The sequence below is a fragment of the Cebus imitator genome, unplaced genomic scaffold (genome assembly GCF_001604975.1).
Source record: "Cebus imitator isolate Cc_AM_T3 unplaced genomic scaffold, Cebus_imitator-1.0 Scaffold60, whole genome shotgun sequence".
Taxonomy (NCBI): Eukaryota; Metazoa; Chordata; class Mammalia; order Primates; family Cebidae; genus Cebus; species Cebus imitator.
In genome coordinates, this window is record NW_016107375.1 from 8820880 (window position 1) to 8837866 (window position 16987).

The following is a 16987-nucleotide window of genomic DNA, read 5'->3' on the forward strand; positions in this document are numbered from 1 at the left end:
TCTTATATTCTGCAGGAGATCCAGACATTGTACAGTTATATAATTTGTTACTTAATTATAATTGTTTTATGTGTTACAAGTATAATACGTAAGGTTTTGTCTTCTGTTTTTACCTAATACACATTTATTAACATAATAGATTAAATAATAAAATATTTTCTGGTCTTTAAAGAGTACATTTTTAGGCCATGTGAAATTTAGCTATTCATAATAACCAATCCCCTGAAGGTTCAGAAGAACCATCAATTTAGTATACATCAAATACATACATTTATTTATTAGTGCAAACGTGCAGATATCTTTAGTCTTGCACATACATGTATGTATACTTACATGTGCATAGGTCCGCATTTATATATATTGCACATACTGCCCAATTTTATTGATTTCTATTTTTAATAAGGTATTTAAAAGCAATGTCTTTAGGGGAAAAATTCAAAAAAGAAGGCACATATTGCTGTTAGCAAAATATTTAGCATTAACCTTTTCTTTTTTCCCTTCATAGCAACTACTGGCTACCATGGCAACCTTTCCTCCCTGCACACTAGAGCTTCTGGGATGAAAAGCACAAGGCCTTTGAGACTTCAAATGTCTCCTGTACAAAGCAGTCTAAAACCCTTTACCCTAGAGCCATTACTATCCCGTGTCCCAGAATGACTGGCTACACCATTTAATTTATTATGTCCTGCTTTTCTCTCCATTCAATCAATATCTCTCCAGAACAGCAAGAGAGAGAAAACCTATTACATTTCCATAGTAGGCACTCAAGAAATAGGCTTTTTAAAAATTACTTATTTGATGGATTCCTAACAAATTTCATACAGATCTGAATAAATTAGACACTTAAACTCACTAATTTCTTCTGATTGTGCTCTTATTGACTTCTTCTCCCTTGTGCTCTGGTCTAAACCACATTAACTACTGATAATCCCACAAAAGTGCCATGATCACTTCTGCCTTAGGCCTTTCTTAGTCCCTTTACTGAGACTCCTTCCTGTTCCCCCAACATCCCACCCCTCCTCACCAACCTAAATAATTACTACATGCCGTTCAGGTCTAAGATTAAGACTCCCTCTCTCAGGAAGCTGAGAACCACTAACACAGGGCTGGGTACTCCTTGTAAATGCCACCACAGTGCTGTACATTGTGCTAACCATTGTCATTGATCTGAGATTTCCCTTTAATTTTTTCGTTTGTCTCAGTTGAAAACCAACTCCTCTGTTTATTATAACCTCAGATGTATTCCCATGTCCTGGGTGCCAGTGATGTCATCCACAAATAATGAGCCCTCTTAAGTGCCAGTCATTTAGCTGGAGATCAGGTACAGAGGTGAACAAAACAGACATTTTCAGCAATAACTAAGCTTATTTCATACCTGTGGTGTTGAAAAATACATATCAGCAAATTAGTGAGATGAATTCAGATAGTAATTTAGTGCCCTTCCAATCAAAAAAAAAAAAAAATTAATGAGATAGCATTAGTGGGGATGTGTGAGAATGCTTTTAAGAGTATGGTTAGGCAAAGTGTCTCAGTGGAGGTGATATTTCAGCGGGGACTTGAAAACAGCCAGGAGGAGACCTGTGGAGGAGCACATTTCAGGCAGAGGAAACAAAAACTACAAATAATTGAAGGCAGGAAGATAGTACTGGGCATGTATCGAATATGATGGGATATAGTTAATGAGGCAGAGTGGTATGAATCAGGCTTGGGGAAACAGAAATAATATGGAGAATTGGTAGGTCATGGTGAGAAGAAGAAAAACTTATAAACATGGATAAAATGTGGTCTGAAAAGAAGTTAAAATTTTTTCTGTCTTCTTTTCAGACATTGAACAAACCAACCAAAAATATTTACTGGGTGTACACTGTATACTAGGAACTATGTAAATGCCTTTCATGTAATAGCTCATTGAATCCTATTATCAATTCTATAAAGTAGAATTTTATGAGGAAATTAAATCACAGTCTAGGAAACGCCCTGAGAATTCACGGCTAAAAAGTGGTGTAGCCAGAATTTGGATCCTGGTAATCTGATTCCGGAACCTATACTCTTACCCAGTATAGCACAATCGTAGGCATTTGCTGAAGCCCACAATATAGCAAAAGTACAGTTGAGGGCAATATCCTGGCCTCTGAAATTTCAATTTTATGAACTCATTATAATGGACTCTGTGGTCTCCATTGACTGTTTATTTGGTGTCATTTTCATCATCATCCAAATTAAATATTTCATGAGCACCTGCCACTGCCAAGTAAGTGTGTGGCTTGCTGATTGTGTGGCACAATGAGGATTAAAATAACACAAAATATGGTTTCTGTCTAGCTCCCTTGCAGTTTAGTTGGTGAGATAAAGCAACTAAGGCCTATGAACTTCCGCCAAGGATGATAAGCTACACAGCAAAACAGTGGCCACTAAGGTCACCATAGACTGACTAGATTGGTCCGTGAAGCCTTGAGTAGGTCTGGAAGAGGTGAGAGAAAAGAAAAATGAAAGACTTTTTAGATGAGGGGGAAAAGCAATATGCAAAGGCATAAAAATATATGTTGAGGAATAATGGGCTCTATGGTGTAAAATGTGCTCCACATTCTAAAGAGACTTACAGATAAGCACACAACTAAATTGCCTCTGTTGACTCCTACCTTTCCCTTTCCCCAATCCACACCCCTTCCCAGTCTAAGAACTGAGGTGGAAATCTGAGTTTTTGATACCAAGACCAGGAGTTCTTTTCCTTCTCCCTACCACAAAGAAGGCAAGGGAGGATTCTTGCCCTGCTCTTTTATAGTACAAGAGAAGGAGGCTCCAACATAATCCCTCCTAAAGAGGGACCTGCTAAGAAGATACTGACATCTCTTCACCAGTTGAGTTTTTTGCTTAGTTTGCAGACTTGTTCACCCATCTAAAAAAGATAATTGGGGAAAAATAGCAGAGCAGATAGAGCACTCTTGGAAGGAACACCCTGTAAGCGCACTCTGATCTGTCAAGAATGGTTTTCCATATGTCAGTTACTGCAGCTAAGGATGGGACATCTTGCCAGTGCTTTGCTTTGTTTTGTTTTTCCCAAAAAGAGTTTGAGATGACATCTAAGCACTTAGCTTTAAATGGAAGATGATCTTTTTTAAAAAAAAGTTACTCTCATATTAAGCGTATAAATCAAGTTTAATAAAGCAAAAGTATTTTCACTAGAACTGGTTAAGAAAATTGGCAAGGCCATTCATATTATTAAAATTGATCAAAATTAATTATACAACTAAAGAAAACAAAAATAGAATAATTCAAGTTTGGGCCATTTTTCCTTCAAGTTAGCAAATAAGATATGTTGGTTACAAATTTCCCAGGAAATTTTGATTTCTGCTACTTTGATGATGTAGGCTGCATAATGAAAATTAATAACTTCATGGGAAAAAGGGAGTGAAACACTGACAAGAATGTATTAAACATATATAAAATAATCCCAAAGAGTTTGCTGTGTGCACTAAGCATTTTGCCAGCACCCAGTAGGTTGAACCACTAAGATTTTTGCTTGCAAAGCTTCTGTTGGAAGAGCCAGACCCATCTTTCTGCCAGTCTCCCTCACTCAAGGTTAGCAATTACAGCAAAACAGTGTCAGAGTTTCCTTTTGTGGTGTTAGCTTATTAGGCGACCACCATTACCCTGACTACCTTTCCAATAACTTAATTTAATTTAATGTATTGTATTTTCACCAAGCTCGGGTAAAAGATAAAAATATGCAGAGAGCTAAGAAGCTCCTGAAGTCAGCAGATTGTTGGGACTGAAAGTCTAATTGGCCAGGATGCTTGCCGTTTCCCGCTAGCAGCTGGGCTGCACTAGAACAGTCTCGGCCTGCCTTTTTGCCCCAGTGGTCTCATCAACCCCCCATGCAGCTGTGGCTGTGTTCTAATGCTTCCTCTGGCAGATGGGAAATGGCATTTCAGGGAGTACCTGGCATATTACATGGTGATCTCCTTCGGTGAAAAAGGTCATATATATTAAAATGATGGCACCCCTGGGTTACTGAAATTTTCTATTACTTGCATGAAACATTTTTCTTTATTCCTTCTTTTTTCCATTGCTTTCTAAGGCCTCCAGGTGGCACATTAAATTAAAAACGTTTTGTTTTTTCGCAATTGAGGGGCACTGTGGTATAATGATATCTGCATCAATTGCTTCCTACCCCTAAAATAATCTCTCTGCAACATTTCTTTCCCCTCTGTTTCTATATTTATTTAAAATTTAACTTTTCATGTAGATGCAATATAAAATATTGTGTGCCATTTGTTTACTATTTAAGAATTATCTTAAGTTGTAAAACCTCACATCAGAATAATCAACTAATACACAGAATCATAGCACAGGGAACTGAAAATACGCCTTGAGAGACAGCAAGAAAGAAGGGAAGCGATGCTTAATGGAAGATTGTAGAAACTGATGGACATTTTACTTAATTAGATGTGTGACCTTGAACCATTTCTTAATCACTGCTTAACCTTTCTGAACCTGAAACTCCTCATTTGAAAAATAAGAAAATTTAATTTCTTTCTACCATTGTGCTTCTTTCTTAGGAGTTACTATATCAAGTAGATGAATATTTATGCATATTCAATATTTAATTTTACTTAAAATTTAATTTTACTTAAAATTCAGATAGACAAGATATCTTATGCTAAAAGAATATGTTAATTACCTTAGTTTTCAATTCTAATATGGGAGCTGTTACTTCTTGTAATACATTCTAGTTCCAAACCAGTCAGGCTACCACTAGTGGACTGCTATGGTCCTAATAATTACTCCCTATGATGCTCTTGCAATATGGCCTTCAAATGAACCATAACAGTAAGCATAAAACCCAGAAATCTATAAAAATTAGTATGTGTTGGGCTTGGTTTTTTGACATGTTTGGACTCAAATTCTTGCATTAAATTTATGGCATACAAATTTCAAGGTCAAAGGTAGGAGTGACATGTATGGTTTGTCAATATTAGTATGAGACGAAATTTTCTTAAAGCATGAAAATGTATTTTCTTGGAACATGAAAAGTATGCTTTCACTTTTCTTAAAACATAAAAACTTTTTCTTAAAACATAAAAACTTTAGGTATTTTTCTTAAAACATAAAAACTTTAGGTTACTGATATAATTTTTAAGGAAATATAGAAAAGTAGTTTAATTTCCATTAGATATTATTATAGCAAATGTGAAAATTAATGTTATTCTTCCATTAGATATTATGGAATTAATATTTTGATAGTGAATCGAAAATGATATGCAACTACATTTTATGCTTTGAATTATGGGGTCCATGATTTCTACATTACTTATCAAAGTAATGAATAGACACAGTTTATGCTTCAGCCTGCTATAAAAAATGAAATATTTAGTTATATCATTTATTAAAGGTGCTGTTTTGCTGTATAATATTCCAGCAAAAACCTTTGCATGGGATTTGCTTGCTAATTTTAACTCAGATCGAGCTTGGTTATTAAACTGGACTTTTAATTGAATTTTGATGTCCTTAATTTATTAGTGATGCTTACATTTTAACTATTAGGAAATATTTTATAAATATGTGTTTGTATAAAATATGCATATGTGTGTGTATATGTATGTATATATATATATGTACTATATATACACACCTAAACATTTTTTTTTTAATGCTTAAAAATTTTATGGATTTAGCAAAAGACTTAACTTCAATCCCTCTCTACTTCTCTCCTTAAAGAAAAATTACCTTTCTATATTGGTGGAAATAACTCTCATACATCTTGGTCAAAAATAATCCAAAATGATAACTCAATGTCAGGGAACCATTGACAGCACTTTCATTTCTCTACTGATTTGGAATTATGTCCCAATAATACAAAAAGCTTCCATAGATACGCTGATCTTTTTCTAGGTTCTCTATTGTATTGTAATGAGACTATTTGTCTAACCCGTAACTAATGCCCCATTTTCCTGAACCAACCATTATAGCTTTTCAGACAGCCTTAATCAGGTGAGACCAATATTATTGTTACTATTCTTCTTCCTACCTCCTTCTTATTAGAATTCAAATATTTCTTTTCTATTTGTGCCTTTATTCTTCTCTATGAATTTTAGAATCCCTGTATGACATCCTATGATTCAAAGGTTTTCAGGGTTTGAATGTATTTTCACTAATTTGAAATGATTTATTGTCTTTATGATATTGAACCTTCACACCAAAAATACAAATCTATAATTTGTCATCTGATTGGTTAGATTTACGCAAAAATCCAAACTAGTGTAATAAGCAAAAGTTTTTCTTAATGTATTTGTTTGCATAGCCTAACCAGACCCAACTCATTTTTGTGACAAAGCATGATTTGATGTGATCTGAGTCTATTTGGAGATCTTATATATCCTATTTGCTGTAAATGTTGCAATATTTAGCTACAGAAATATTACTGTACTGGAGGACAAAATTATGCTCCATATTAAAAGGGAGTGCTGCATATTTTACAATGCATTTATTTCATTGGGTGTTTAACTGCAGTTTTATGTAAAATACACAAATTATAAGTATAGATCTTTATAAATTACAACAACATGAACTCACCTAAAATCACCATACTGGTTAATAATGGAAGATTATTAAAGGTGCCCAGAAAGCTTCCTTGTATGTCCTTCAAAAGGAATCTCTATATGACTCCTAACAATAAACAATAGATTTTCTGTTTTTAAACTCTAAAAATGTAATTGTGTAACATGTTAATGTAACAATAGAGAAAACTTAATGTGGGGTATATGGGAATTATATGTTGCCATATTCTGTAAACAGAAAACTGTACTTAAACATTTACTAACAATACTCCCTAGGTCTAATTTCTTTCACTCAGCAGTATTATGTTTGTAAGATTTATCTAAGTTGTATATAATATATATAAGTTGTATATCTAATAGTATGTCATTAATTTATATTGAACAGTATTGTATTAATACATAGCAAATTATTTATCAAGTCTCCTGGTAATAAGGTTTGTGTTGCTTTCAGTGTTTTTGCTTGCTTGTTTTTGCTATTGCAAATAATGTTACTGTAAACAATTTGCATATGCCTTTGTTGCTTATATCTACACATATTCATCAAAGAAGACTTCTGGTTATAGAGACTTAATTGTGGGAAAGATTTATATCACAAGTTTAATTTTTTTCTCTAGTGTATATAGGACAATTTAGAATTTCTTTTGAGTATAAGCTTTGAAAATTTTATTTTGGCAGAAATTACTCCACCTAAGATTTCTGATATAATGGGACAAACTTTATGTTCACATGCTGTCTTTTTTATGTTTGTAGTATCTGTAGTGATATACAGTATTTCATTCTTAAGATTATTTACAACTTATTTTTCTTTATCACCTTTAATCTGTCTTACCTGGGATTTATAAATTTTGACATCTTTATAAAAAATTTCTGTTGGATTTTTTCTTCTCTATTGCATAATTGTTTTGTATTTTATTTATAATTTCCTTCTTTTGCTTTCTTTAAATTAATTTGCTGAGCTTTCTGGTTACTTTTATGTAGTTGATGTTTTGATTATTAAATTTGAGTGTTTATGCTTTTTTAAAACATGCATGTAATGCTATAAGCATCGTGAATAAAGCGTTAGATAGTCCAAGTTTTCATACACTGCATTTTCATTAGCATTCAGTTTCAAATACTTTGAAAATGTTTCTATAATTTCTTTTTTGACCTATTGACTATTAAATGTATACTTTTTCTCAACTATTTGGCCATTTTGTAGAGGTTTTAAATTTCTAGATCAATTGTATTTATTTTGGGCTATGCTATGATTTTTATTCTTTTCAATGTTTTGAGACTCACTTTAGGATAAAGTCTGTTTCTTATAAATTTTCCAGGTTAACTTGAAGAGAATGTGACTTTTTCATTTGTTATCTATAGCATGTTGTATATGTCTATTGGATTGATTGTGTTTCTTTTGCTCAAATCTTCTGTATCCTTACTGAATATTTATCTACTTATTTTTTTCTTTATTTATTTTTATTTCAATAGGTTTTTGGGGAACAGTAGGTGTTTGGTTGCATTAATAAGTTCTTTTGGGGTAATTTCTGAGATTTTAGTGCATTCATCACCTGAGCAGTGTACATTGGACCCAATATGTAGTCTTTTATCCCCCTACCACCCTTTCCCCTGAGTCCCCAAAGTCCATTATATCATTCTTATGCCTTTGCATTATTACATCTTAAGTCCCACTTATGAGTGAGAATACACAATGTTTGATTTTCCATTCCTGAGTTTCTTCACTTAGAATAATGGTCTCCAGTTCCATCCCAGTTGCTGCAAATGTCTTATTTTTTCCCTTTTTATGGCCGAGTAGTATTACGTGTGGGTGTGTGTGGGGGGGGGTGGGGGTGTGTGTCACGATGTATTCAGTTGTTGATTTATGGTATCTATATATACCACCATTTATTTATCCACTTGTTATTTGGGCTGGTTTCATGATTTTGCAATTGAGAATTGTGCTGCTATAAACATGCATGTACAAGTATCTTTTTTGTATAATGACTTCTTTTCCTCTGGGTAGACACCCAGTAGTGGCATTGCGGGATCAACTTGTAGTTATACTGTTAGTTCTTTATGGAATCTCCACACTGTTTTATATAGTGTTTGCTCTAGTTTAAATTCCCACCAGCAGTGTAAAAGTGGTCCCTTTTTACCACATCCATGCTAATATCTATTATTGTTTGATTTTTTTATTAGGATCATTCTTGTAGATGTAGGTGGTATCATTTGGTTTTGATTTGCAATTCTCTAATCATTAGTGATAATAAGGATTTTTTCATATATTTTTTGGCCATTTGTATATTGTCTTTTGAGAACTGTCTATCCATGTCCTTAGCCCACTTTTTCATGCGATGTTTGTTTTTTTCTTGCAGATATCTTTGAGTTTCTCATAGATTCTGGATAATAGTCTTTTGTCAAACGTGTAGATTATGGAGATCTTCCTCCACTCTGTGGGTTTTCTGTTTACTCTGCTGATTGTTTCTTTTGCTGTGCAGAAATTTTTTAGCTTAATTAAGTCCCAAGTATTTATCTTCATTTTTGTTGCATTTGCTTTTGGGTTCTTGCTTATGAAGTCTTTGCCTAAGCCAATGTCTAGAAGGATTTTTCCAATGTTTTCTTCTATAATTTTTATGCTTTCAGGTGTTAAGTCCTTGATCCATCTTGAGTTGATTTTTGTAAAAGGCGAGAGATGAGAATACAGTTTCACTCTTCTACATGAGGCCTGCCAATTATCCCAACACCACTTGTTGAATTTATTTTGCAGCTATTGTAAAACAGATTGTGTTCTTGATTTGATTCTCAGCTTGGTCACTGTTGGTGTACAGCAGAGCTACTGATTTGTATATAAATTTTGTATACTGAAATTTGCTGAATTCATTTATCAGGTCTAGGAGCTTTTTGGATGAGCCTTTAGGTTTTCTAGGCATACAATTGTATCATCAGCAAACAGCAACAGTTTTAACAATTTGGATATCCTTTATTTGTTTCTTTTGTCTGACTGTTCTGCTTAAGACTTCCAGGACTACATTGAATAGAAGGAGTGAGAGTGGGCATCCTTGTCACATGCGCATTCTCAGGGGGAATGCTTTCAACTTTTCCCCATTCAGTACTACATTGGCTGTGGGTTTGTAATAGATAGCTTTTAGTACATGAAGGCAGGTCCCTTCTATGCCAATTTCGCTGAGGGTTTTAATTACAAGGGGTTGCTGGATTTTGTCAAATGCTTTTGTTTTTTTTTTTTTTAACATCTATTGAGATGATCATGTGATTTTTGTTTTAAATTCTGTTTATGTGGCGTATCACATTTATTGACTTGCGTATGTTAAACCATCTCTGGTATGAAACCCACTTGACTGCAGTGGATTTTCTTTTTGAAATGCTATTGGATTCAGGTAGCTAGTAATTTTTTACGGATTTTTGCATCTATATTCATCAAGGATGTTGGTCTTTAGTTTTCTTTTTTGTTATGTCCTTTCCTGGTTTTGGTATTAAGGTGATACTGGCTTTATAGAATGATTTTGGGAGGATTCCCTCTTTCCCTATCTTGTGGAGTCATGTTAGTAGGAGTTACCAGTTCTTTCAATTGCTGAGAGACACATTAAAATATCTCACGAAGCTTTTGGATTTTATTTTGTCAACTTTCAAAATTTACACTGAGACTATATTTTTAGTGCACAAGAATTAATTACTATAATATCTTCCTTTATCATTATTAAATATTTCCTTTTACTCAAATAATGCTGTATTTTTAGTTACTGTCTACTTTGATATTTAAACTGTACCTTAAAATATACCAACTTTTTTCATGTGTAAATTTCCATTCAAATTTCACTTTCTATGTCTTTATATAGAAGGTACTGCAACTGCAAGTGATTTTTGTAAAATCTGATTGGACAGTCTTTGTCTTTTAAAACTGGAGACTGTAATGCAGTTATGTTGAATTTGATCAATTCAATTCTTCCTTAAAATTCTTTTCCTTCCACTTTTGCCATGCTTCAATGTGAGTTGGGCATATGTCCTGCCTGACTGACTTTAGCTTTCTCCATGTGTCTTTTGGCCACTGGGATATAGGTAAAATAATTTCTGCCTCTTGTGCATCTGCACTATATTATGGGAATATCATTTCCCCTATAAGAGGGCTCTCATAGCCTGAGTCCTAAAATAAAAGGATAAGAGCAACACACCAGAACCCACCTGACAGTCTGGAGCAGAGCTGCCAAAAATCTACTCCTTAGCTGCTAAAAAGCAGTGTAGCAACAAAACAAAAAATATTTAATAAGCCACAAAGGCATTTAGGCTGTATTAATATAAGTATAACCTAATGAAAGCCAAAAAATATAGAAAATATTTCCAGAACTGTTGTGTTGCTATAAAAAGCATAAAATGAGCACCATTAGCTTCTGGTTGAGGGAAATTCTTCCAGATAACAGAAAAATAAATGGTAACCTACATTATGCACTGTCATACTGTTTGGTAAGATTATCACTTGTGATAATTTGAAAATCAGGGAAGTTACTTAATAAACATAACTTTGCCCAATTGCAGATAAGCCAGAATGTTATTAGCTTTAGTTCGTTATTTTCACTGCATTTCTTAAGTTATTTTAAGATAGAAATTTGCTTAAGATAGAAATTTGCTTTAAAAAAAGGGTATGTTTACCAGCAGGAATGGAAAAAAAAAAAGAGAATCCAGACATGTATAATCTTGTAGGGTAAAAATGTGACAAGTTACTCATCTCTGTTTAACAGCCACTAATGAAATCAATCTAGCACAGACTAGAGTGAATAACCTGTCTTTGGGAAAAGATAGACTTGATAGATTTTTATACCCCAGCTAAGCTACTTACTAACCATATGGTGTGGTGTATCAGTTTAAAAAGTTGATTTTTGCCCTGATTACAAACAACTGCAAAATGTCAACAGCTTTTTAAAAGAATAAAGCTTTTTTCTTAGTTATACCACATATCCAACATGCGTGAGCTGGGGGGTCTATTTATAATTCTGAGTCCTGGTAACTCAGGATTTCAGACAGATAATCTGGTAGGGCTTTATGGGAGCACTAACTTTTGAGTAGGATTGTTAGTACCAGCTACAGGGACATATAATCCACTATGCTAAAGTATGTACATAATTTATGTTTATATTTTTGCTAATATTTATTCAACCCTGGGTAATTTTGTTAATCATTCTTTAAACTCTTTCAATACTTCTAATGATGATGTAGACACCAAGAGCTATAGTAGATACCAAAGGAATGGTGAGTGAGACAGACATGGTCCTTGGCCTCAGTCAGTTTGTATGATCTCTAGAGATCCATTACAATAGCATGAACCACAGCATGGGTAGTAAGTGCCACCAAAGACTCATGGAGACTCAAACCTGCTCTGGAATACTTGGCTAGATAGAGACTTATTTTCCCATAATGGTGATGTTTGCTTTTTGTTTTCTTCTGAGAGATCATTTTTTTTTTAAATTTTATGACAACTTCATCTCTTCAACTTAAATGAAGGCTCTGGACTATAGTCACAACTAACATTTATAGAACTTTAAACACGTGCCCAGCATGTGCCTCTTTTAGATGACCTCACTTAATCCTAATAAAGAGGTTTTGAGGTAAGTATTAATATCTTATGTTGAGGAAATTGGGGGAAAAAGGTCAAGAAATGTACCCAAGTTTGCAAAGCTAAAATGTAGTTGAGCTGGTACTTGAAACAAACATATTTAATATAAAGCTATTCTTTGACCACTTTGCTATGTTGCTTTTTCGAATTCCAGAGAGCTGATTTCTAGTTCAATTTTTAATCAGTTTTAATCAGTCGTCCTTTCAAGGATTCTAATTTCTCATTTGTCCTTCAAATTATAGGATTCTCTCTTAAAACAAATTATCACATTTTTATATATTTTTAAATTTAACTGAGGTCCATAGCTCTAATAGAGAACATATTTTTAATTGAAGAGTCTTTCTCTTTCTGTCTTTTTAATATTATTTTTTTTCCTTAGGTTTCTACAGAAGAAGGCTTGAGTCTGGCCCAAGAATATAACTGCGGTTTTTTTGAGACCTCTGCGGCCCTCAGATTCTGTATTGATGATGCTTTTCATGGCTTAGTGAGGGAAATTCGCAAGAAGGAGTCCATGCCATCCTTGATGGAAAAGAAACTGAAGAGAAAAGACAGCCTGTGGAAGAAGCTTAAAGGCTCTTTGAAGAAGAAGAGAGAAAATATGACATGATAATCTCTGCTTTTGAGTTCCTCACTCGCTCTGAATTTCATCAGTTGGACAATTCCATATGTAGCATTCTGCTTCAATATTCTCTGTCTCTCTCTCTCTCTCTTTAAATATCTGCCTGTAGGTAAAAGCAAGATCTGCATAACTGTACCTCTTGAGATAGTTTTGTTTTGCCCTTAACAGTTGGATGGATTTTGTCAATCAGCTGGATATGCTGTTTAGTTTTTACAATATATTACTAAATAAAATTGACATTCCAATTGCCTCATTTCCTTTTAAAGAGGAGTCTAGCTTCATTTGGTATGCTGTCTGGTTATAAAGGAAATATGCAAAATTGCAGCCAGAATGATAAAAGGCTCAGGGGATCTGCCTTTGCCTGATAACACTCTGGTTGTTTGCATTTCAGGAATCTCAGTAAATAATGAAGAAGCTCAGGAAATAATTCAGAACAGAAATCTGCAGCCTGGTCTTTTTCTTAATTGTAGAAGTCATGGTGCTTCTTCTTGAATGCTCCAGAGATAAACCTTAAAGGAATTATTAATAATAGGAACTGGTTTGGGGTCATTGGAGAGCTGAATGAAATATCACCGCATTTACAGTGCTCTGTCTCAGTTAAGCTGTGGCAAAATTACCACAGCGAAGGCACTGGGCTGTGGCAAAAGGATGTCATCTCTGTAGTGGGAAGAGAGACGCTACTCTGAATTTGATGGTTCATATGCTCATAAAAGGATGCTTTGCGCCCCTCATTGAGGAGTCCCTCTTAGGGCTGCTTCACCTGCATCAGGACCATTTGCAGGGAATGAGGCTTGATAGCTCCAGAGACTCTATGAACTCCCTATATTGCTAAATTCTCCACTCTTCCCTTACATGAAATGCTACCAGAGGCTTTTCCCCTGTTTGTTTTACAATGGGTCATCATGTAAAATGAAATGGCCCATTCACTCATTTTTTTCCTATTGTGTGAATTGGTTTATTAAATTCAAGCTTGGAAAATACACTACCAGAGAGCAAAGTTCTGAATGTTTAATAGTCAAGCGTTAAGAGGAAAACCATAAAGCTAAGCATGGGATGGAATCCATCAAGCCCGTCTTCATGGGCTGAAGACAGATTTTAATCATTAATTAGGGAACAAGAGGGATGAGGGGCATGGTTATCATTCAATATTCAATCACTTCTTCTTCTTTATTCACAATGCTTCTGGTACTTGCTGAACTCTGAGAATGCAGAAATGAATCACTCAGACATGGGCCCTGACTCCCTGTAGCTTAACATTTACCTATGAGTGAGTTTCACTCCACTGAAAGAACAATGGCATTATAAATTCCAAGATGAGAAAAAGACATTTTACACAGTGATACAGTTACAGCTAAAAGAAAATTTAGGGATTATAATTTTTTAGATTTTGAACTGGAAATAGCCTCTCAGGATATTGTACTTGTGGGTCCTTTTACTGCTCGAGGCCAAGGCTGTTTCTCAAAACCACTTAGACTTCACTTTTGTTCTCTTAGAGCCTGGGATCAGAGGCCTCGTCATGTACTTATCTTCTGTTACTAACCACGGCCACTTCATCCCTGGGGTTTTACTCAAGCCACATCGTCCGTGGAGTGAGGCAGAAACTAACCAGTTTTCCCCATCTCATATTGCCATTAAAACCAGATCCACTGCACTTTTAATTGTAAAGGACTCATAATTAGGAGGAAAGCCAAAAATAAATAAATAAATAAATAAAATGAAGACAGCATAAAGATAGCAGGATTCTTATAGTCTCAGAACTGGTCGTTGTTTCCTCCTTTCGTTTACTTGGAACATTTAATTCTTTGCTTTTGTCCCATTAAATTGACATACTCACCTCCAGTACATTCTTCGCCTTTTGCAGCAAGAACGTACGGGAGGTGAGTGTGCCAATTTAATGGGACAAAAGCATTAAAGCTGGGAAGGCCCTGTGAATGCTGCCCTCCATCAGTGACTCTTCTTTTTGCCAAAAGATGCAATCTAGGAAACAATACCTGGCACCTATTTTCCAATGATGAGCCTGCATCTTTGAAAACCTGTTGACTGCCCTATACATAAATGATCGTCTTTAGCACATCTTCTGACACAATCTAATCTTCATAAATTTTCATTTTTATCTTTCATTGTCACCTCTTCTGCTTTTGGCTCTAGAGTTCTATAGCTCATTTCTCCTTTGTTCCATCTCTTTCTTTATGCTTCTAGAGTCCTGGTAAATATTTATGTAGCTTAGGAATTCTCAGTGAGGCTTGGATTGGAACAGATACCAAGTCCAATCATTTTATTCTATAGTAGAAAGGACGTCTGTAAATTATAACACACATGCTAAAAGAATATGAGATAATTATCACCAGCAGAGACAGAGGCAGATATTAAGCATTATTTTACACCAGTCTTCCTTTTGAAAGAATGAACCAAAAGAAAGTCTCCCCTAATAAAACCTAGGTATTTCTGCCCAAGGCCTATTGAATTACTCTTGTTTGTATAACACCAAAATGTCAAGATCTTGTTTCTAATCATATCCCTGAAAACTTCTCACCAGACCTAGGATGTCTAAGTAATTCCCCAAAGTTCGATAACTACAATGTGTATATACCTTCATTGCCAAGCAACTATCAAAAAGCTTTTATCCAATATGCATCAATGTTCACTGTAGGCCAATGTGTAGTCACCCAACACAATTTGTCAAATAGTAATTAAATGCCTACTATGTACCAAAAACTTTTCTGGATACTGCACGTGTGTGTGTGTGTATATGTGTGTGTATTTATTAAAAAGGTACTAGGAAACTCTGAATACAATCTCTGCCCCTCAGAAATGTATCATTTACCTATGTCCTATGTTAGGGTATTTCTTCATTGATTTATTTTATAGATACTCGTGATTAAATAATTTCTCAGATCAGAGACAAATGGAAGCCTAAGATATTTTTTTTTTTATTCAGGAAGCACTAGTTGAACCTGGAAACTTCTGTAGAAAATACCAGCAAGGAACAAACATGAGCAATTAGACTACACATCATTTGTATGATGCTCAGATGCACAAGGAACAGATACTGATTTATTTCTCTGTAACTTATCTGTTCTTTCTCATGAACCCCTGACTAATGGGGAGCTGGTGGCAGGAGGGACTACATTTTAGTTCATGCCAGTAATTTAGTGATAATCTGAGGCAATAATTTAAGACATTTCTTTAACCAATCTCTGCTGAGTGCAGCTGGGTCAGTGTTTGATTACTCAAAGTTATGCTCTGCTTATTCTCCCTTTCAAATTGCACCCAGGTTTAGGAGAAATGTGTGGGTTTAGTGACCTCATAGCAGTAGTTTCCTTCTCTTATTTTCTATGCCTTGTGGTTGCCCCTGTATCTTCTCTGATCTTTTAAAGCCCCGGTCTTATCTTATTCTGTTTGCTGGGGTGGTTAACTTTCAGATATGTCAGATGTTGGCAAGCGTGCCATGAAGAACAGAAGTCTCTACAGGAGTCAGTGAACTTGCCCCTGTTCCATGGGTCTCAAGATCCTTTCCAGCACAGTGACTTTATTCTGACCCAGGTCTTTCTAGTCCACCTCCTCCAGCACTTCTGCCTTCTTTTTGGATCCCTGGCATGACACAAATAGGGCAGTGGGATTCCCAAGTACTGCTTTGGTGAATCTGTTCTCTCTCTCCACACCCCTGTCTAGCCCATGTGCAGACGCCCCTAGGAATCCAGATTACTCCTAATATTCCTTGGCAAAGTGATACACAAGCACAGACCAATGGAAATGGAGGTTGTCTGTAAAGACTGAGTGTGTCCATGGCCATGAGGAAGTTTGTCAATAGCCCCAGTGTTCCCAAAGCAACCTCACACTATTATTTAGCCCAAAAGGCTTTGGGTGGGCATTAGGAAGAAGATACTGGTAAGTGACCTATTTGCTTGCTTGCTTGCCTGCTTTATGTATTGTTTATTTGTTTATTTATTTATTTATTTATTTTTATATAGAGAGGGCATTGCTCTGTTTTCTAGGCTGGAGTGCAATGTGCAATCATAGCTCACTGTAACCTCAAACTTTTCTTTTAAGTTTGACAAGATTGCACTTCTTCCAATAAGAAACAAAACAGAATTTAGTAGCCAAAGATGTGAAATGATGCCCTTTTGGGGGGGGGGGGACTTCTGTTCTTCCACTGAAGCACCAAATATATAATATATAGAGAAATATATATTTGTTTATATATTTAAAAAC

At 35.0% G+C, this 16987-nt stretch overlaps 1 protein-coding gene across 1 annotated transcript in view; it reads left to right on the top strand.

Annotated features, from left to right (window-relative positions):
* RIT2 (Ras like without CAAX 2) overlaps positions 1-13028 on the top strand; it is a 377829-nt gene extending 364801 nt beyond the window's left edge. Inside the window, exon 5 of the mRNA XM_017529725.2 lies at positions 12536-13028. Within this exon, the coding sequence (XP_017385214.1) occupies positions 12536-12763 (228 nt within the window). The 3' untranslated portion in view covers positions 12764-13028. The remainder of the gene's footprint in view (positions 1-12535) is intronic.
* Positions 13029-16987: the final 3959 nt, after the last annotated feature.